Source organism: Protopterus annectens, chromosome 13.part0, assembly GCF_019279795.1.
Source record: "Protopterus annectens isolate FY-2018-M chromosome 13.part0, PAN1.0, whole genome shotgun sequence".
Classification (NCBI taxonomy): Eukaryota; Metazoa; Chordata; order Ceratodontiformes; family Protopteridae; genus Protopterus; species Protopterus annectens.
Genome location: NC_056747.1, coordinates 611,690,646 through 611,708,256, shown reverse-complemented (window position 1 = coordinate 611,708,256; position 17,611 = coordinate 611,690,646). Strand labels below are relative to the sequence as shown.

General features: G+C 41.9%; 1 protein-coding gene across 2 annotated transcripts in view; it reads right to left on the bottom strand.

Annotated features, from left to right (window-relative positions):
- Positions 1–17,611, bottom strand: part of TRIM37 (tripartite motif containing 37) — a 2,575,817-nt gene that overhangs the window by 540,655 nt on the left and 2,017,551 nt on the right. For both annotated transcript variants that reach the window (XM_044054277.1, XM_044054276.1), the window contains exon 21: positions 10,462–10,587. In XM_044054277.1, the coding sequence (XP_043910212.1) occupies positions 10,462–10,587 (126 nt within the window). The remainder of the gene's footprint in view (positions 1–10,461; positions 10,588–17,611) is intronic.

The window sequence follows — 17,611 nt, the reverse complement described above, 5'->3', positions numbered from 1 at the left end:
TTTCAAAAGGAATTCCATCACAGGAGTAATTAGTAGGGCATATAACACACTGCATGATAAGGAACAGCTTGTGTAAGTAAACTTAGAATAACAATAAATGTCTCAATTATCACTGCTGCAGTAACTTAGCTATATTGGTCATAAAAGCCTCCAAGAAAACCGGCGACCCCTCCTTTGGATCTTAATTTTGTGTTAGAGAAGCTAACACTTGATCCACTTGATCTAGCTAACCTTGCTGACTTGAGGATCTTAACATAGAAAACAGTTTTACTAACTGCTCTGACCACTTCAAGAAGGGTATTTGAGTTACAAACTCTTATGGTAAGTCAACCTTGTCTCATTTTTCACAGGGATAGTTGTCTTTGAGAATGAACCCTTCTTTTATGCCTAAAGTGGTATCCAAGTTTACTTTAATCTAAACTATCCAACCCCAATTTTTTTTTCTGAAACCAAAAATAAAAGAGAAAGGATACTCCACATCTTGAATGTCCACAGAAGGGTACTATCCTGATAGAACAAAATCTTTTAGATCAATGCATGAATTGTTCAGCTCTTGTGAAGATAAAAACAAGGGAGAAATTGTCAACAAAAAGGAGAGAAAAGGTGCAAAAAAAGCCAAGAACAAGTCCTCAGCATCATGATGGACCTCCAATAAAGCAGTAAACAGTCTGGGGCACAAAACAAATGTATTGCAGCAATAAAGGCTACATTTTTATAATACATTTTTGTCCTTGACTTCTTCAAGTACAAACAAAATACATTCCCCAAGCCTTAAGTAACCCCACTGATTTTAAATTCACCAGTAATAACATGCCACATATTAACATAACAAAGCAAACACATTACCCAAAATTAATTTCCCTCCTTCAAGTTAAAAAATCATTATGAGTACAGATGCAGTAAATTCCTAAAACTTTTTAATGCATCTAAAATAGTACATTAATAAATATAACTTACTAAATAGGATTTTATTGAAATTCAACATCTCAACAATAAAAATGTTTTAAAACTCCCTGATATTTAAGCACTTATATTCATAAAAAATACTTGTACCTCCTCTAGTGGCCAATAAATACACAGTCTCATTCAAAACCAGCTCTTACAAAAAAATCAAAAAAGTTTTTCGTATTTGTTTTAAAATTTACTTAAATATGCATACTGTGTTGATGTACCTCACTATCCCCATCATTGCAATGGTTCTATAATCTGGCCGCTCTAAGTTTTAAAACTGGGGCTAGGGATAACCCATCATTTAATCCAGGGAACCTACTGGCTTCCAAAAAAATCTGATAATAAAGTTCCCTGTATTCAATTCTGGTCTCCCACATTCCACCCCTCAAGTATGTGGCGTCAAAGGCAGACAAGCAGAAATTGCCAACGAAGTAACACAGGAGTATGCCAAGCCAGAATTGAGCAGATAAAACAAATAAGAACCATGGGGATATCCACATAGAGGGGGTCCGGGTCATATTTGCAATACCAAATACAAAATCTCTTCCATTTAGCTAGTCAGGATTTTCTAGTAGTGGGTTTTTGGCCTCCTGTAAAATTTCAGGTATGTTCTCAGAAAATTGGTGTCTAAAAGGAATCAAAACTCTATCATCCAAAGAATCCAAAGTCCCTGGACCCTGGCGTTGTTGGAAGAGGCTCCCCTGCCCCGAATGGAAGCATTCATGTACAACTCCTGAGTGGGGAGAGAAACCAGGAAAGGCAAACAGGGATTCACATAAATCTGATGAATCCACCAGAGGAACTAGAGTTTGAGGCAAGGCAGGAGAGGTACGAGAAGAAACAGTGTATGACACATGCTGAAGCCAAATAGTTCTGAGATACCACTGAAACTTCCTCATGTGGAATCTTATGAAAGGAACCATATGAATGGTGGATGCCATGAACCCCTAAGCTCAAAAAAATTCTCTTGCAGGCAGAACTTGCAGAAGAAGAAGTAGAGACCGAAAATAAACAGCAAAGGAAAGGATCTTGGGAGGAGGAAGCAAAGCCATCATTGGCAAGATTTATGTCTTGCAACCCAGAAAATTTTGATCTTGAGAAGGGGTAAGAACAGACTTTTTTGAGACTTAGAATAAATCCCACACTGCAAAGCAGAAACAAAGCATTTTCAATATCCCGAACAGGAGGTGATGACAGGGAGCTTGAATTAGAGGGTTACCCAAATAAGGGGAAAATATTAACTCCCTGAGGTCTGCAGAAGGCTACCACCAAGACCAGACATTTAGTAAAGACCAAAAGGCAAAACAGAGAACTGATAATGTTAAGGAGAAAACAAAGAATTGTGAACATTTCCTGAACAGAGGGTGAATAGGAATGTGAAGGTAGACACCCTACAAACCCAGAGACTCCAGGAAAGCCTGAGGAAGCAGCAGGTATAGATCCTTAGCTACAAGAGCCACATGTTTGGTCTTCTGTTTCTTTTTCAAAGGAACATCAGCCCTAACAAACCTAGGACTTTCAGGCCTCTACCTTACTTCAATAAGAGAACCAGGGACTTCCTCCTTAACAAGAATCTGGGGAATCCCACTATGTCCCTCCAAAAAGATCAGCTGCAGTTCCCCCTCCTCATCTAAAGCAGACGTAAGCACAGCCTCAGCGAACGTGTGAGTAAGCAGCCCCATACCAACCTCCAGCTGGGTCACAACAGAGGGACCTAACATTGGAAACAGATGGTTCTCGGGTTCTTCATCCAACCCAATGGAGAAATCCAGAAGAGGATGGACAGCAGACGATTCAGTACATGCCTTTTTAGATTTTTTTTCTCAAGCAGTGGCTGAACATCCCGGTGGGTTGATTCAGAAGCCAAGGCTCACTGAGCGAGAAGCTTCATTCACTGTTTTTCTAAGTATATAGAAAGGGAAGACTGATGGCTCCATAGAGTCTATGATGCAAATGCTTGACAAATCTCACAGAGTATGGTCATAGGCAGCACCTAGAAAAAAAGGCACTCTCGTAACATGCCAAGGTTAGAGGTAGATGAGACTCAATTGCTAATAGTTAGGATAGGAGGAGATGAGATAAAAACAGTGATGTATAACCAATCAACACAAAAGTCCCAAAGAATAGATGGTATTCCTGTGGAAGTTTGGAAGCTAGGAGGGAAAACTGATAAAGATCTGGAATGTTAAACAGTATTTTAAGAGAAGTAAAAGCACCAACATCCTGGAAGAAAGCGGTGGTGGCTGTAATAACTATAGAGGACAAAGACCTAGCCAATCCAGCTTCATACAGACCTACTTCAATCCTAAACCGTGATTATTAAGTGTTTATGTCTATAATGTCTAAAAGATTGGCAAAAGTGATGACAAAATTGATAGACATGGATCAATGTGGTTTTGTGGAGGGGAGGCAAACATTTGACAACATTAACAGAACATTGATGATCCAAAGAGAAGCTGAATGTAAGAAAATACCACTGTTGTTGATGGGTGTTGATGCAGAGAAAGCATTTAAAAGAGTAAGCTGGGAGTTTATGAGCTGGGCAAAGGAAACATTTGCATTCATTGATAACATTATACGGTTCATAGGTTCATAGGTTTATACTAGGCTATCTTCCCTAAGGCATTTATAAGCCTAGCCCAGAGTTTTGTGGCTTACGCCACCCCTTATGTTAAAAAATACTGTGCCCATTAGTTTGTTGTGCCTCTGTCCAGCAGTGACACAGAGATGATTCCCGGGGTAAACCTACGATCTCCCATCCACCGGTCAAGATTTCTCTTGGACAGAGCCAGCGAGGTGCTCTGCCTCACATGGACCGGGATTTTATTCCACAACATAGGGAGTCTCTGGGTGACAAATCTATCCCTCCAGCATGTCCTATTTATATCCGTGCTAAAGTTTAAGTCGCTTGCTCTAGTGGATCTGGTAGATTTGGATTTTTTGAGGTGGAGCATGTCCATTAATTCCGGGTTGGACATGGCCTTGTATGTCAGGCACAGGTCACCTCTGAGCAAACGGTATGCGACTGAATAGAGCTGGAGTTTCTTCAGTCTGGCAGCATATCACAGATTTTGGAGTCCCTTTATCCTTTTGCTGAGGAACCTTTCGGGTCTCTCCAATTGCTGCAGGTGTCGGGTGAGATACATCCCTAATGGGGCATTGTACTTGATCATTGGTCTGATAAGTGAAGAGTACAGGGGAACAATGACCTCACTTGATCTGGATGTGAATCCCTTCATGATCAGGTGGGCAATGTAGAAGGTTTTTCTAACCACTTTAGCAATGTGAGTGTCAAAAGAAAGGCCACTGTCAACCTGGGTCCCCAGGTCCCTGATAACCTCTTCTGTGCTTAGTGGATTGCCACCTATATGGTAGCTTGGGGTTACCTTGTTTTTCCCGAAGGGTATGACTATACATTTTTGGCATTTAACTTCAGGCCATGGCTCTGGCACCAGCTATCAGTTTCCGTGAGACCCCTCTGAAGGATATCTGTGTCCGATGTACTTTCCACTATGGCTCCCAGTTTGCAGTCATCTGCAAACTTTGTCAGCCATAGTCCTCCTATGTTAGCCTGTACTTCTGAGAAGTAGATGCCGAATAACAGGGGGCCAAGGACTGAGCCCTGTGGGACACCACTTGTGACCGGCTTGGAGTCTGACATGGCGCCAGCTACTCTAACCCTGTGGGTTCTGTCCTTTAGCCAGTTTGCAACCCATCTTGTGACATATGGGTTTACATTTAAGCTGGTAAGTTTCTCTATAACACCCGAGTGGGGTATTGTGTCGAAAGCTTTTGCAAGGTCAAGGTAGGCTGTATGGACTGCCTTTCCCTCATCAATGGCCTTGGTGACTGTTTCGAAGTCGACCATGTTCAAAAGGCATGATCTGCCCTTGACAAAGCCAAACTGGGTCGGGTCCAATGTCTGCAAGTCCCCTGTGTCTTTGTTTATGAGTTCCATTATGATCCTCTCCATAGCTTTGCAGACCAGGCTTGTTAAGCTTATGGGGCGGTAATTACCAGGGTCCGTAGAGGCACCGCCTTTGTGGAGTGGGACCACAGTTGCCGTACGCCACTCCTTGGGCACGTATCCTGTGGTAAGGCTAAGATTAAACAGCTGCCTTATGTGCGGGTTTAGTTCCTCATTGAGTTCGTGTAGCACACAGCCGGGGACACAATCCGGTCCCATTGATGCTGTGTTTTTAGCTTTAGAGAGAGCAGCTTTCACCTGCGCATTGGAAATGCCTGGGAGGCTGCACTCCGCTGGGATAGTTATCTCTCCTTTTGGGGGGGGGGAGAGGGGGGTGAAGTTTGTACTGAACCTGTCTGCCAGTATGTTGGCCATGTCTGTGGGTTCAGTGATTTTTGTATCATTTTGGACTAATTCTGAGCATATCTGGGAGTTTCCACCCAGGTTTCTAACATAGCTGAAGAAGGCCTTATGATTGTCTTTTGAATCTATGGTAATTTTTCTCTCAAAGTTGGCCTTGGATGATTTTATGAGTGCCCATATTTTTTTACTAATAATGATCAAAGGTGTCTTCTCTTTTATGGATTTTGCTCTATCATGTAACAGCTTTCTCCTCTTATTGTAAAGTTTGTTTATGGCTGGGGTCCACCAGACTGGACGTTTGCTCTTGGTGGAAAGAGTCTTGGTTTTATTAGGGATTGCCTGATCCATGCAGTCCTGGAGGTGTTCGTAGAAGGCATTTGTAAGGGCTTCCGCAGCTTGGGTTGTGGTTTCCACTGGCTCGGGGGCCTTGAAGGATACCACACCAGTCTTGAGTAGTGTGAAGTTTGCTTTAGAGAAGTTCTTCACTGTGGTCTTTTTTGTTTGGCGTGGGGACGGGATGTGGATATCCAGTGAGATTAGTTTATGATCTGATCTCACCAATGAGGGATATACTTCCAGTGTGGAGCATTTTGTCCCCATGTTTGTGATGATGAGATCTAGTATATTTTCCCCTCTTGTGGGAACGGTGACTAGTTGTTCCATGGCATTTGAATTTATGAACTCCAGGAACCTTTGGGCTAGAAAGTTTGGGCTTGAGTAATGCTCCCAGTCTATATTAGGGTAGTTGAAGTCACCCAATATAATGGTGTTTGGAGATACATTTATACCCTCCAGTGTCTTCAGGAAGGCTGTGTGGGGTTCCTGAGTTTGAGAGGGTGGCCTGTAGCATGCTTCAAATTGTAGAGCAGTTATGCCTATGGTTAATTGCACCTGGATGGTTTCCGATGCTTCGTGTGTTGCCACCAACCTGGAGGTGTGGGTATCCTTGATGAATATGGATACACCCCCTCCTTTTGTGGTGTGGTCCGGGTTTTGAGGCCAAAACGCATGATATGAGGTAAAACCTGATAGTGCCGGGGTGCTCTCAGGAGCCTTGAACCAGGTTTCAGTCACAGCACAGACATTGATGTTCTCCATACTGAGAAGGGCCTCGAGTGCGTGCATTTTGAGATTTAGACTTCTGGCATTGAGCAGCATTACCCTTAGTTTCTTCCCATTTTTGTTTTCTAGGGTGGTAGGTTTAGAATTTGAGCCTTGCCTAAAAAAGGCACTATGGGGGTGGCAAGAGCCTTAGCCAATATCCGGAACCCCAGGGGTGACAGGTGATTAGAAGGATATACAAGGGATCTGAAGCGAAAATTATTTACACTATATTTAGAAACATTGGCAAAGAAAATAAGAGATTCAGAAACGCAAAGATATAATTGGTATGGTAGTCAAGGAAAGCCGGTTCTGTTTGCAGATGACATTTTATACCTAATAAAAACAGAAAACGACATTTCAATGTTGTGGAACATTTTGAGGCAGTTTCAAATCTTTTCGGAATACAAAATTAATGAAGCTAAAACAAAGGTAATAGCTGCAAATGATGTACCCACACATGAAATGGTTCAGCAATATCTATATTTATGGGGACATAATAAAATAATGTACTTAGGAGTATGGATTAAAAAGGATTCTGTTGTGGCAGCTAAGGATATGTGGGAACAGACTAAAAATATAATGCAAAAACTGAGCAACTGGTATATGGATGTGCATAGTAAGATATTAACAAGTAAGATGCAGTCAGCTAAAATGTTTTTAGTCCCTTTAGTTTTATACATAAGGCAGGCATATTTTTATCAACCACAGGAGAAGCTGTGGATAGCAATTAATAAAGAGATGAAAGATTTTATCTGGGAGGGGAAGATGATAAGAGTGAACTGGGATAAGCTGATTCTTCCAACTGAACAATGTGGCTTGGGATTACCAGATTTGAAGAGGTATTTGTGAGTTAAGGCTCATATACACAGTACAAGTAGAAACCTATAATTCAAAGTGAGAAGGAATAATGATGAAACAGAGGGAACGCTCAAGAAACAAGGAGAGAATGGGATTTTGAATGCAGATCCTTAAGGAAAATAACAATAACCATGCAGAATATTATATTCATAAAGTAGAACAAAGTATTCTAAACACTAAGCCAACACGTGAATGGAGAAAACGGATTCTGATGACAGGAATGAGTGCAATTAGGGATACAGAGACAGTAGGCAAGTGGGGGCAGGAATTTATTGGAGAAAACTGGTAAAAGAACCAAGATATTGGGAGCAAACAATTAGAGAGGAAAAGGTAATAGACTGGGATGAGGCCAAGAATTTATTTGGACTGCAGGAAACAGAATGCCTTCCCTATCAAGGATTGATAAAGTATAGGCAAACAGAAAGAAATAAGGGGATACTAAGCAAAAGACCAGCACTGGTAGTTTTTAGTAGAATCTAGAACAGAAGCTGCTGTTAAAAAAGGAATAAACAGTAGAGCAGTATTACTTGATAACTATAAGAATCAATCAGAGGATGTCAAAAAGGATTGGGAAGAGAGATTAGATAAGCAATTCACAAAGAAACAATGGGGGATATATGTATATCTCCCCAAATATGCAACAAAGTCTAGAAGATTTAGGATCTTTGTTTATAAGTGCTTACACATAGGTATTTTTATACCTCAAGTAGACTCCAAATATTTTTTTTCCTCGGGTATACAGCAAATGTTGGAGGTGTGATGGGGAAGAAAAGGTAATTGGGAACATTTTCTGGGATTGTTATGAGTTGGAAGAATTTAAAGATTCCCTGCAGACAGCTCTAATTATGGTGGCTACCAAAAAAGCAATTACTAGAAAACAGAAATCAAAATCTAAACCAACTTTACTAGAAGTAGTGAATATAGTAACAGAAATAAAACAACTGGAACTGGGATCTTTAGAAAAGTGTAGGTGCAAATTATTTAGCAAAATGGGTATTATGGGAACAATACACGCAGGGGAGGAAGAGGTTTAAAAGAAGACAGGATTTTAATGAACTATATAATGTTTGACTGAATGACTGGATAGACTGTAAGTGATGTATAATGTTTGCAACTACAATTATGGCAATATGGTTTGTTTTCATTTATATACATGGATGCTTGCCTGTGCCATATGCGATAATTTGCTAAAGATGTTTCTTGTTTAAAAAAAAGTACTCTTGTGTATATCCTTATGAGGAATCTGCTTCCCACACTCATTTTCTCTTTCCAGATGACATGTAAAAAAAGGAAGGAAGAGATCCCTGATGCAGCATTTATCTGTTGAAGGCTTGGTAGCGGTAGCGAAGCAAAGAAAGATTTACAAACCAAATTCAAAAAGTAGCATTCGGTCTAGTGACAAAGGTTCAGAGGGTTGGGAGCTTGTACGTCACTCATGTATTCTACTCCTTAGACATAGGACATAACATCTGAAGTACTGCACCTGAAAGGAGCTAAGGCTTTGAAATGCTGGTCTGATGTTTGGCTGTCCTTGGTAGGATATCCCATTTATACAGAATACTGCCACACTGATAAGGAAGGATATCACCTTTTCACAATCAATGGGAAGCTTTCCACACCCCTGAACTTATACATACCTATTCCAAGGTCACATAACAGTGGAGGAAATAAAAATGTCCACTACTGCTGAAAAGTGTTTCTGCACAATTTCTTCACTCTACCAACAGTCGAAGAACTGACCATCAGTAGACTGATTGCATCCTGTTTGCAGGTTCAGTAGTGAGATGGAAACCAGCATTTGACTGATGTTGAGAATCCCAACATGACAGCTATGGGATTATGCACAACATTATCAACACCAAAGGTGGTGTTTCAGTCCAGCACTGAATCCCCAGCTTTAGTAATGTTGTTGAAATCCATCAACACTGATGTAAGACAGAATGGCAGAACCATCAATGCCAAGGCATATAATGTTGACAAAGGCAATGCAGGTCCACATGCCAAAACTGGCTGTGGCATTCATACCAGTACAAATGTGCTAAGAGTTGAAGTCAGCAACCTTAAAATAGGTGCAGTGAAGACAGCTTAGAAAACTGATACTAAAGCGGGAAAAAATAACTGAACTGCCTTATCCCTCAGACAGCCAGATGAGAAAGGGAATCAGACAGTCAGCCCTTTGCCTTCACTAGGGCTTCTATACATCTGTTGCAGGAAAATCAAGTAGGAGAATATCTTTGTGAAACTAGTGTAGGACTCCATTTGACAAACAAAATTTGTGTTAAGTTCCTTAATCTTTGAGAATGAATTGTACCACTGGAGATTTTGACTCAACAAGGTTTATTATAACCATTTAAACATCTGCCATTGTTTCAGAAACAGACAGCGAAACTGGAAAGGAAAGTTGCAGCTGCAGAGGAGTTCTCATGAAGTTTGGAGTTGTGTGAAGTCAAAGCTGAAGGCTTCAATCTTGATGACTTACAAGCCTGGGAAAGTTTTACATGCTAAGCAATCCTAATATCTTCCTGGCCTTCGTCCTGCCGTTACCAAGGACAGATCTCTACATACAAGATTTGTAAGTATACTATACCACCACCAACATATGACATACATGTATCATTCAGGTGTAATTCTAATTAATTAAGTCTACATGTACAGTTGATTTATGCCTCCTTGGTACATTAAAACCATGTCATTCCTTTCATAACAGTCATCTACAGAGCTTAAAAATGTACCTGATACATGACCACCTGCTTGTTTTAATCAGACATTCTGCTGCTATACAATTAGATGCTTTATTTATCCAACTACCACATAACTGCCCAATCTCAGAAGGTATACTCCTTCCTTCGTTCTTATATACTTACCTATAAATTCATAGCTATCCTTGTATTATTGAATTACTTGCTTGTGTCAGAGATATATACAATGTTAGGCATTTTATGTATTCATTGTTCTTACTTTGACTTGTATACATCCACTACTTGGATATGCTTGGAGTTTTATATTGATTACTATGAAATACTGGCTCATATTCATGAAGTACAATAATTATGTGAATAGCTTAAATGATACAAGTTTTTTTTTTTTTTACTTTGAAACTATTCTTCCAAAGTCTCCACTGTAAAGCAAACTAAAACAGGTAGAATCTAGTCTTAAATTGCTCACTCTAACCAACTGCATTCACTCATCCCACTGTGTTACCACCTCAAGTAACTTACCTTCTGAGGAACAGGGACTTTCTTCCTTTGCATTGTGGATGTTCTCCCCGAAATCCATTGCTCTGCGAAGTGAAAGACTGCTGGCTGCACCAGAACGACTGCACATTGGTGATACATTTTTCTTAACTAAAAATGAGAAAAATATTCAGTTTAAGTAAATCATTGTTCTTTTTATAATACTTGAGACAAAGGAAATGTACACCTTTAGTTTCCCTTATTACTGATATGCAGTATACATTTTTTAAATAATTTTCATTCACTCCAATATTATATAAATTGCTCAGTGTTCTTGCCTTTCCCTAAACCACATTCCTTTTCCAGACTACTACTCTGCAAGTATTGCTCCAACAAATTGCATTTATTTTGACAAAATTCACTCCTTCCCTTTTCTAAAGATTCCACCTTCAGATCGTCCATTACAGCATTCAAAACTTCCATTACATTTGGTATTGAATTTTATTTCTATTTTCCAGTAATTGCTTTTTTAGAAGCCAACAGATTTAAACTTAGTAAAGCATTGTTATACCCAAGTAATTCTGATCCTATATCCCAACACATAAGAATCTGTTGGAAATTTAAATATGTCAAGGTTATTACATTCCCAAAACACGTTCACAGTTACCTGTCTCTCTCCCTTTCTCATCACATCTCCAACACTGGCTATCTACCTAAGGAAAAATCCATTGAAGTTTACTTGGCATATAAAAATACCTATAAAAACATCTCCATGCAGAAACCCTAAACTGTTTGGACTTTGTTGCATACTTCCGAAACAGTTGGTCCACTATCCTACCAAAGGTAGAAACATCCTTAACCTTGTACTCATGAACATGGGGAGGCCAATGTTCCTCACCCAATGTAATGTCTTCTCTCGTCAGATCTGATGATAATGCAGTCTCACTTAAAATAAAACCAGGGATCCAGCAAAACCAAAAACCTTTAGGAACTATTCCATAGCTAACCTCTTTCTACTAAGCAACTTCTTGGCTAAATTCCAAGCATCCCCAAACCCAATAAACAACATAACATATGCTGATATAGTTAAAAAAAAATCTGTAGTGTCAAACCGATAGCTATATAGAGTGCGCTGTGTCCACTCGCCTTAAGAATAAGACAAACTCAAAAGACAAGCCACCCTGGTGGAATCACAATATCAATCGGTTCTGCAACAAAGGAAAAAAAAAATTGGACAAGCATAGGAGGAACAAAAACATACATACTAAAAGCTTCCTAACCAATCAAAACAGGTAGCTAAGAGAATTATTTTAATACTTCAAAGGCTAAATTTGAAGAAAAAATAGTTTCTCAGGCAAAGGAAAACCACAAAGTTTTCTACAGATATGTCTGCCACCTCAGGGGAAATGCACAATAATGTGCAGAACTCATTGTAAATGGCATCACCCACACTGAACTCCTGAGGCTATTGCCAACCTTTTGGCTGATAGATTCAGCTCAAATTTCTCACCTCACTCCCCCCCCGATAGCCCAAAGGAAATACCACATACCACAATCCCCCCAACCATTACCAAGGAGCAGGTCATTAATGCACTTTCCAAGGCCAAAAGCACTGAAACAATGAGTCCTGAAAACATCTCGGAATATTTAATAAATACCATGAAACAAACTGGCGCCTTCAGTTAGATTTTTGTGCCCAAGGAATGGAAGACGGCTAGTCATTCCCCTGCACAAAGGAGGTCCAACCACTGATCAGGGTAACTACAGGCCCACAAGTCTTTACAACTTCATGTGTGAGTCCACGGAAAGAATCAACATGGACATGACAAATGAGGACATAGGTAACCTGCAAATGCTGGATCCATCACAGTTCGGCTTTGTTAAATGAAGGTCATGTCTATTAAATTTGGTGGAGTTTTTTCAGACGGTCACTAAAGCACTGGATGAAGGTAAAACGGTGTACACAGATTATTTCGACCTAGCCAAGGCTTCTGATAGAATACCCCACTCAGGCATTACAAACAAGTGCATTAGTTTAGGTATAAAGCCTTTTATCGCCTGCTGGATAGCCAAAAGACTCACTAATAGGACCAAAACAGTTGAGGCCACCTCCACCAAGAGGCCAGTCACTGGCAGAGTAAACCAAGGCTTAGTACTAGGCTCGCTCCTTTTTATCATCTACTTCTCTGAAATGGAAGTAAATGATGAAGGTTTATGGCTAAGTTCAAGATGGCCTTGATTTTATCAATGCAAATGCCTTGGAAAAGCTAGTTGATATCCCCACAAGAGGTGATAATATCTTGGACTTGGTAGTAACCAACATGAGTAACCACTGCAGCACCCCTATGATATCATCCTTCCTGGTAAGATCCGACCATAAAGCGGTCACTTTCAAAATCACCATCTCCCCTGACCCCCTCTAGCTAGGGTCAAACAAAAAAACTTCTTCAAAGCTGATTACAACCTCCTAAAGGATGGTATAAACAGGTTCACAGCCCCCTCCCCACTGCATGAACTGTCACCAATGTCTAAAATCTACACCAAAGTACTACACAAGCATTTTAAAGATGTATGGAATCAGGAATACCTGACAGGACAAAATCATCCTCCGCAAAGAAGAGTAAACCTGTCTGGTGGACATCTGCAATAAATAAGCTATATAACAAAGGGAAAAAATTGCTGTCCAGGACCAAGAAGGAGCAGGTGCCCAATTGGAAGCAATCTCTCCTTAGCCTGAGCAAGCAAATAAGAGCACTAGTGAAATCCTCTAAAGCCAACTTCAAGTCCAAATTGGCCACATCTACTAGAGACCATCATAAGGCCTTCACATATGTCCGCAGTCTCAAAGGAAGCACCCAGATCTGTTCAGAACTGGTGGTCAAGGACACCACATACACAAATGCTGTAGATATAGCCCATCTACTGGCTGACAGATTCAGTGAAAACTTCTCCCCTCTGTTCCCCCCCATCAGTAAATCAGGACATCCCCAGTAACTGCCCCACCACCCCTTATCTCTAGGGAACAGGTCATCACTGCCATCTCAAAGGCAAAAAATACAGCCTCCATGGGACCCGATAACATCCCAGGCTGCATCCTACGTGAACTCAGGCATGAACTTGCAGCACCATTAGGCACCCTATTCAACCAAAGCCTGAGTATCGGCTTTGTCCCAGCTGAGTGGAGGACAGCCGCCGTCATCCCTTTACACAAAGGTGGAGCGTCCACCAATCCAGGAAATTATAGAGCCATCATCCTAACTAGCCTGATATGCAAGGCCATGGAACAGATTATCATGGACCTCATTAACAGGGACATTGGCAACCTCACAGAGTTTGGCTTTTTCAAGTGGAGGTCATGTCTGTTAAATCTGGTCGACTTCTTTGAGACAGTCACCAAAGTCATGGACGAGGGGAAGATGGTGCACACCATCTACCTTAACCTGACGAAGGCTTTCAACACTATTCCTCTCTCGGTCATAGTAGACAAACTCTCTCAACTAGGCATCAATCCATATGTTGCCAGATGGGTAGCAAAATGGCTTACTGATAGAACCTGCCGATTCAAGATAGGGGAAGCTACCTCAAGCAGTAGACCTGTAACGAGCAATGTGCCCCACAGTTGGGTCTTGGGGCCCCTGTTAGTTACTTGGGATATGCTTCTCTGAGGTGCAGGCCAAAACCAGTGGGCTATGGCTGATCAAGTTTGCAGATGACTGCAAGCTGGGCGCAGTCTTCAATTCCCCAAGTGATGTGGACGTCCACCAAGAGTGTCTCACCCAAACAAATGACTGGTGCCAGAAACATGGCCTCAAGCTGAATGCCAAAAAAATGTATCATCATCCCCTTTGAGGAGTGTAACATCCCCACATAACCCATTAATAACAACGTCCCAAGTTCACAATCAGTAGTGAGGGATTTGAGCTCCCAGGTTGATAGCAACCTGACTTTTCACCACCATGTTGCTTCCGTTGTACGGAAAGCTTTCTACATGGCCCACCTAATAAGTAAGGGTATCTCATCCAGGGACAAAAGTCATACGATCGCTGTATTCTTCCCTTGTAAGGCCAATTATTGAGTACAACGCACCCTTTGGCATGTACCTCGCAAAGCACATGCAGCAGATGGAGAGACCACAGAGGTTCCTCACCAGGAGAATCCAGGGCCTCAAACACCTTCCCTACACAGATAGGTTAAAGGCCCTGTCCCTCTACTCAGTTTCATACACTCCTCAGAGCTGACCTCTGTCTGGCATACAAAGCAATCTCAGAACCAGCCTTGATGGGACTGCTGCATATCCGCAAGTCAAGCTCGACTCGAGCAACCCGTACGCGTGACCTCAACCTGGTCTGTGATATCAATAGGACTTGTTGGCAGGACAGATTTGTGTCCCAGAGACTCCCCCATCTATGGAATAGACTCCCTCTCCATGTCAAGCAGAGTACCTCATTATCCCTTTTTAAGTGCAACCTGGATAACTGGATGGGAAACAGAAAATACACTCCTGGGATTCCACCTGTGTCCCTGCTGGACAGCGGCTCTGGGTGCTGGCTTGTCGAAACTCTTGGCTAGGCTTATAAGGGCCTCAGGGCCAATAGCCTAGTAACCCTCCTATGATCCTATGAACTTCCTATGACTGCAAACCGGGGGATATCATTGACTCCCCCGCAGACACCAGTACTCTTCAAGAAGCTCCATCTCTGACTAGCAAATGGTGCCAAAGCCACACTCTTAAACTCAGTGTTAAGAAATGCATAATTGAACCCTTTGGGAAGTCTACCATCCCAGTTAATTACCATATTGATAATACACCCCTAACATTAAACCTAGTGGTCAGGGATCTGGGCATGCAAATGGACAGCAGCTTACTTTTGGCCACCATGTGGCCACAGCAGTGAGGAAATCCTTCTGTGTTGTGCAGTTTATAAGAAAGGGCATGGCATCTAGGTCAAAAGAGGTCATGTACTTCACTCTTATAAGACCAATCATACAGTACAATATTGCCTACGGTATGTACCTCAAAGTACAGTTTTGTACCTACCATAAATGTAGATGTTCAAGTGTTCACCTTGCTGCAGTCATCACACTTGGGGTTATCCTGCTGTCAGGCGGTCCCACAGTCGGCCTGAGTTACAAAGTCTTGGTCTGGCATCAGTTGCTGTCGCGTCTTCCCTGACGTCAGTGCGCCAGGCGTATATAAGTGGCATCCAATGCCATTTTCTTCAGTTTTTCTTGCCCCAGATGTCAGGTGCCCCCCAGTAGGAGGTCACTACATATTGCCAATAAAACATGTAAAGAACATACAAAACATGCCTACAGCTATAAGCAAATACACCACAAAGGTTGTATTAGATAGAAAGATATAGAAAGGTACAGCTAGGTAAGAGGGGATGGAGAGAGGGTAACCTGGACTGCAGCAGGGTGAACACTCGAACATCTACATTTATGGTAGGTACAAAACTGTACTATGTTCATCGTGTTACCCTGCTGCAGTCATCACACTTGGGTTGAATCCCAAAGCTAAGGATTGGTGGTGGAGTCAAACAGGGTTTGAAGAAGCTAGTAGGCCCTGCAAAACTGCAGTGGCAAAGCCAGCTCTAGTCTTAGAGTATAGAGGTAAGTGATAGTGTCTGGTGAAGGTGTGCACTGAACTCCAAGTTGCAGCTTTCAGAATATCCTTGGTTAGTACCCCCCCCCCCGAGAAAGGCTGTAAATGTAGCTGCAACCCTGGTGGAGTGGGACCCGATGGTGGCAGGAACCAGTTTTCCATGATGAGTGTAGCAGAAACATATACAATGTCCTATCCATTTTGAAATGGTCTGTTTTGAGATAGCTTTTCCTAGTGATGCTGTAGCATAGGATACAAAGAGCTGATAAGACTTTCTGAAAGCCTTAGTTTTATCTAAGTAGTAACGTAGCTGCCTGTGAATGTCCAAGGAGTGCAGGAGTCTTTCTCCTTTGTTCTGGGGGTTTGGGAAGAAGGTGGGTAAATGAATGGTTTGGTTTAGGGCCACACTGGATACCACCTTTGGCATAAAGGAGGGGTTATTTCATAGAGAAACTCTGTCTTGATGAAAAATGAGGAAAGGCTCCACTGCCATTAGTGCCTGTAGCTCTGAGACTCTTCTGGCTGAAGTTATTGCAAGCAGCAGGACAGTTTTCCATGATAGAAACTTTAAGTCAGCTGAGAAAGCTGGTTCAAAAGGCGGCAGTGTAAGCTTTTCCAGAACAAAGTTGAGATCCCAAGTTGGTGTTGGTGCTCTCCTGGGCGGTCTTATGTTCTTGGCCCCTCTGAGGTACTGTCTTAAGAGTGGATGCGAAAATAAAGGAGGATCCGTGTTGTAATGAGCTGAAATCACTGAGGCGTGGATCTTAATAGATGAAAAAGAAAGTCCTTTGTGCAGCATCTCAGTTAAATATTGTAGAATCTGAGGGATGTCTGGCTCAAGGGGATTTTGGCCTTTAGCCTGGTTCCAGGCGCAAAATCTTTTCCATTTGTCTGAATAGGCTTTCCTGGTGCTGGGCCTCCTGGCCTCCAGAATGACATCCATAACAGCTTTAGATAGAGTTGTTGGCTGGTTATTTAGGTGATTTGCCATGCAGCCAGGTTTAAAGTCTTGAGCTGGCTGTGTAGAATCTGACTATCTTGCTGGGTGAGCAGGTGAGGAATTTGTGGTAAAATCCATGGTGGGCCGTGGGCCATGTTCCTTAGTATTGGGTACCAGTGCTGACGTGGCCAGTCTGGAGCAGAGAGTATAATTTGTGGCCTCTCTAATATAACTTTCAGCAGCACCTTTGCTATTAGAGGCAGTGGAGAAAGGCATACACTGTCAATGTTTTCCAACTGAATGAGAGGGCGTCCACTTTCCAAGCTTGCGGGTGGAATGTCCCTGTGCAAAATTTTTGAAGTTGGTAGTTGTGGGGGTTGGCAAACAGAGCAATGTCTGGGCGTCCCCATTTTTGAGTTATCATTGTAAATACTTGTGGATCCAGTTTCCACTCGTGGGGATCCATGATGTTTCTGCTTAGGTCGTCTGCCAATGTGTTTTTCTTTCCTGGCAGGAATTGTGTTTGTAATTGAACTTGGTAAGTCAGTGCTGTGTTCCACAAGGTCATTGCTTGTCTGCACAGAGGGTAGGAGTGTGTACCCCCTTGCCTGTTTATGTACCACATTACTGTGGAATTGTCTGTCTTTATT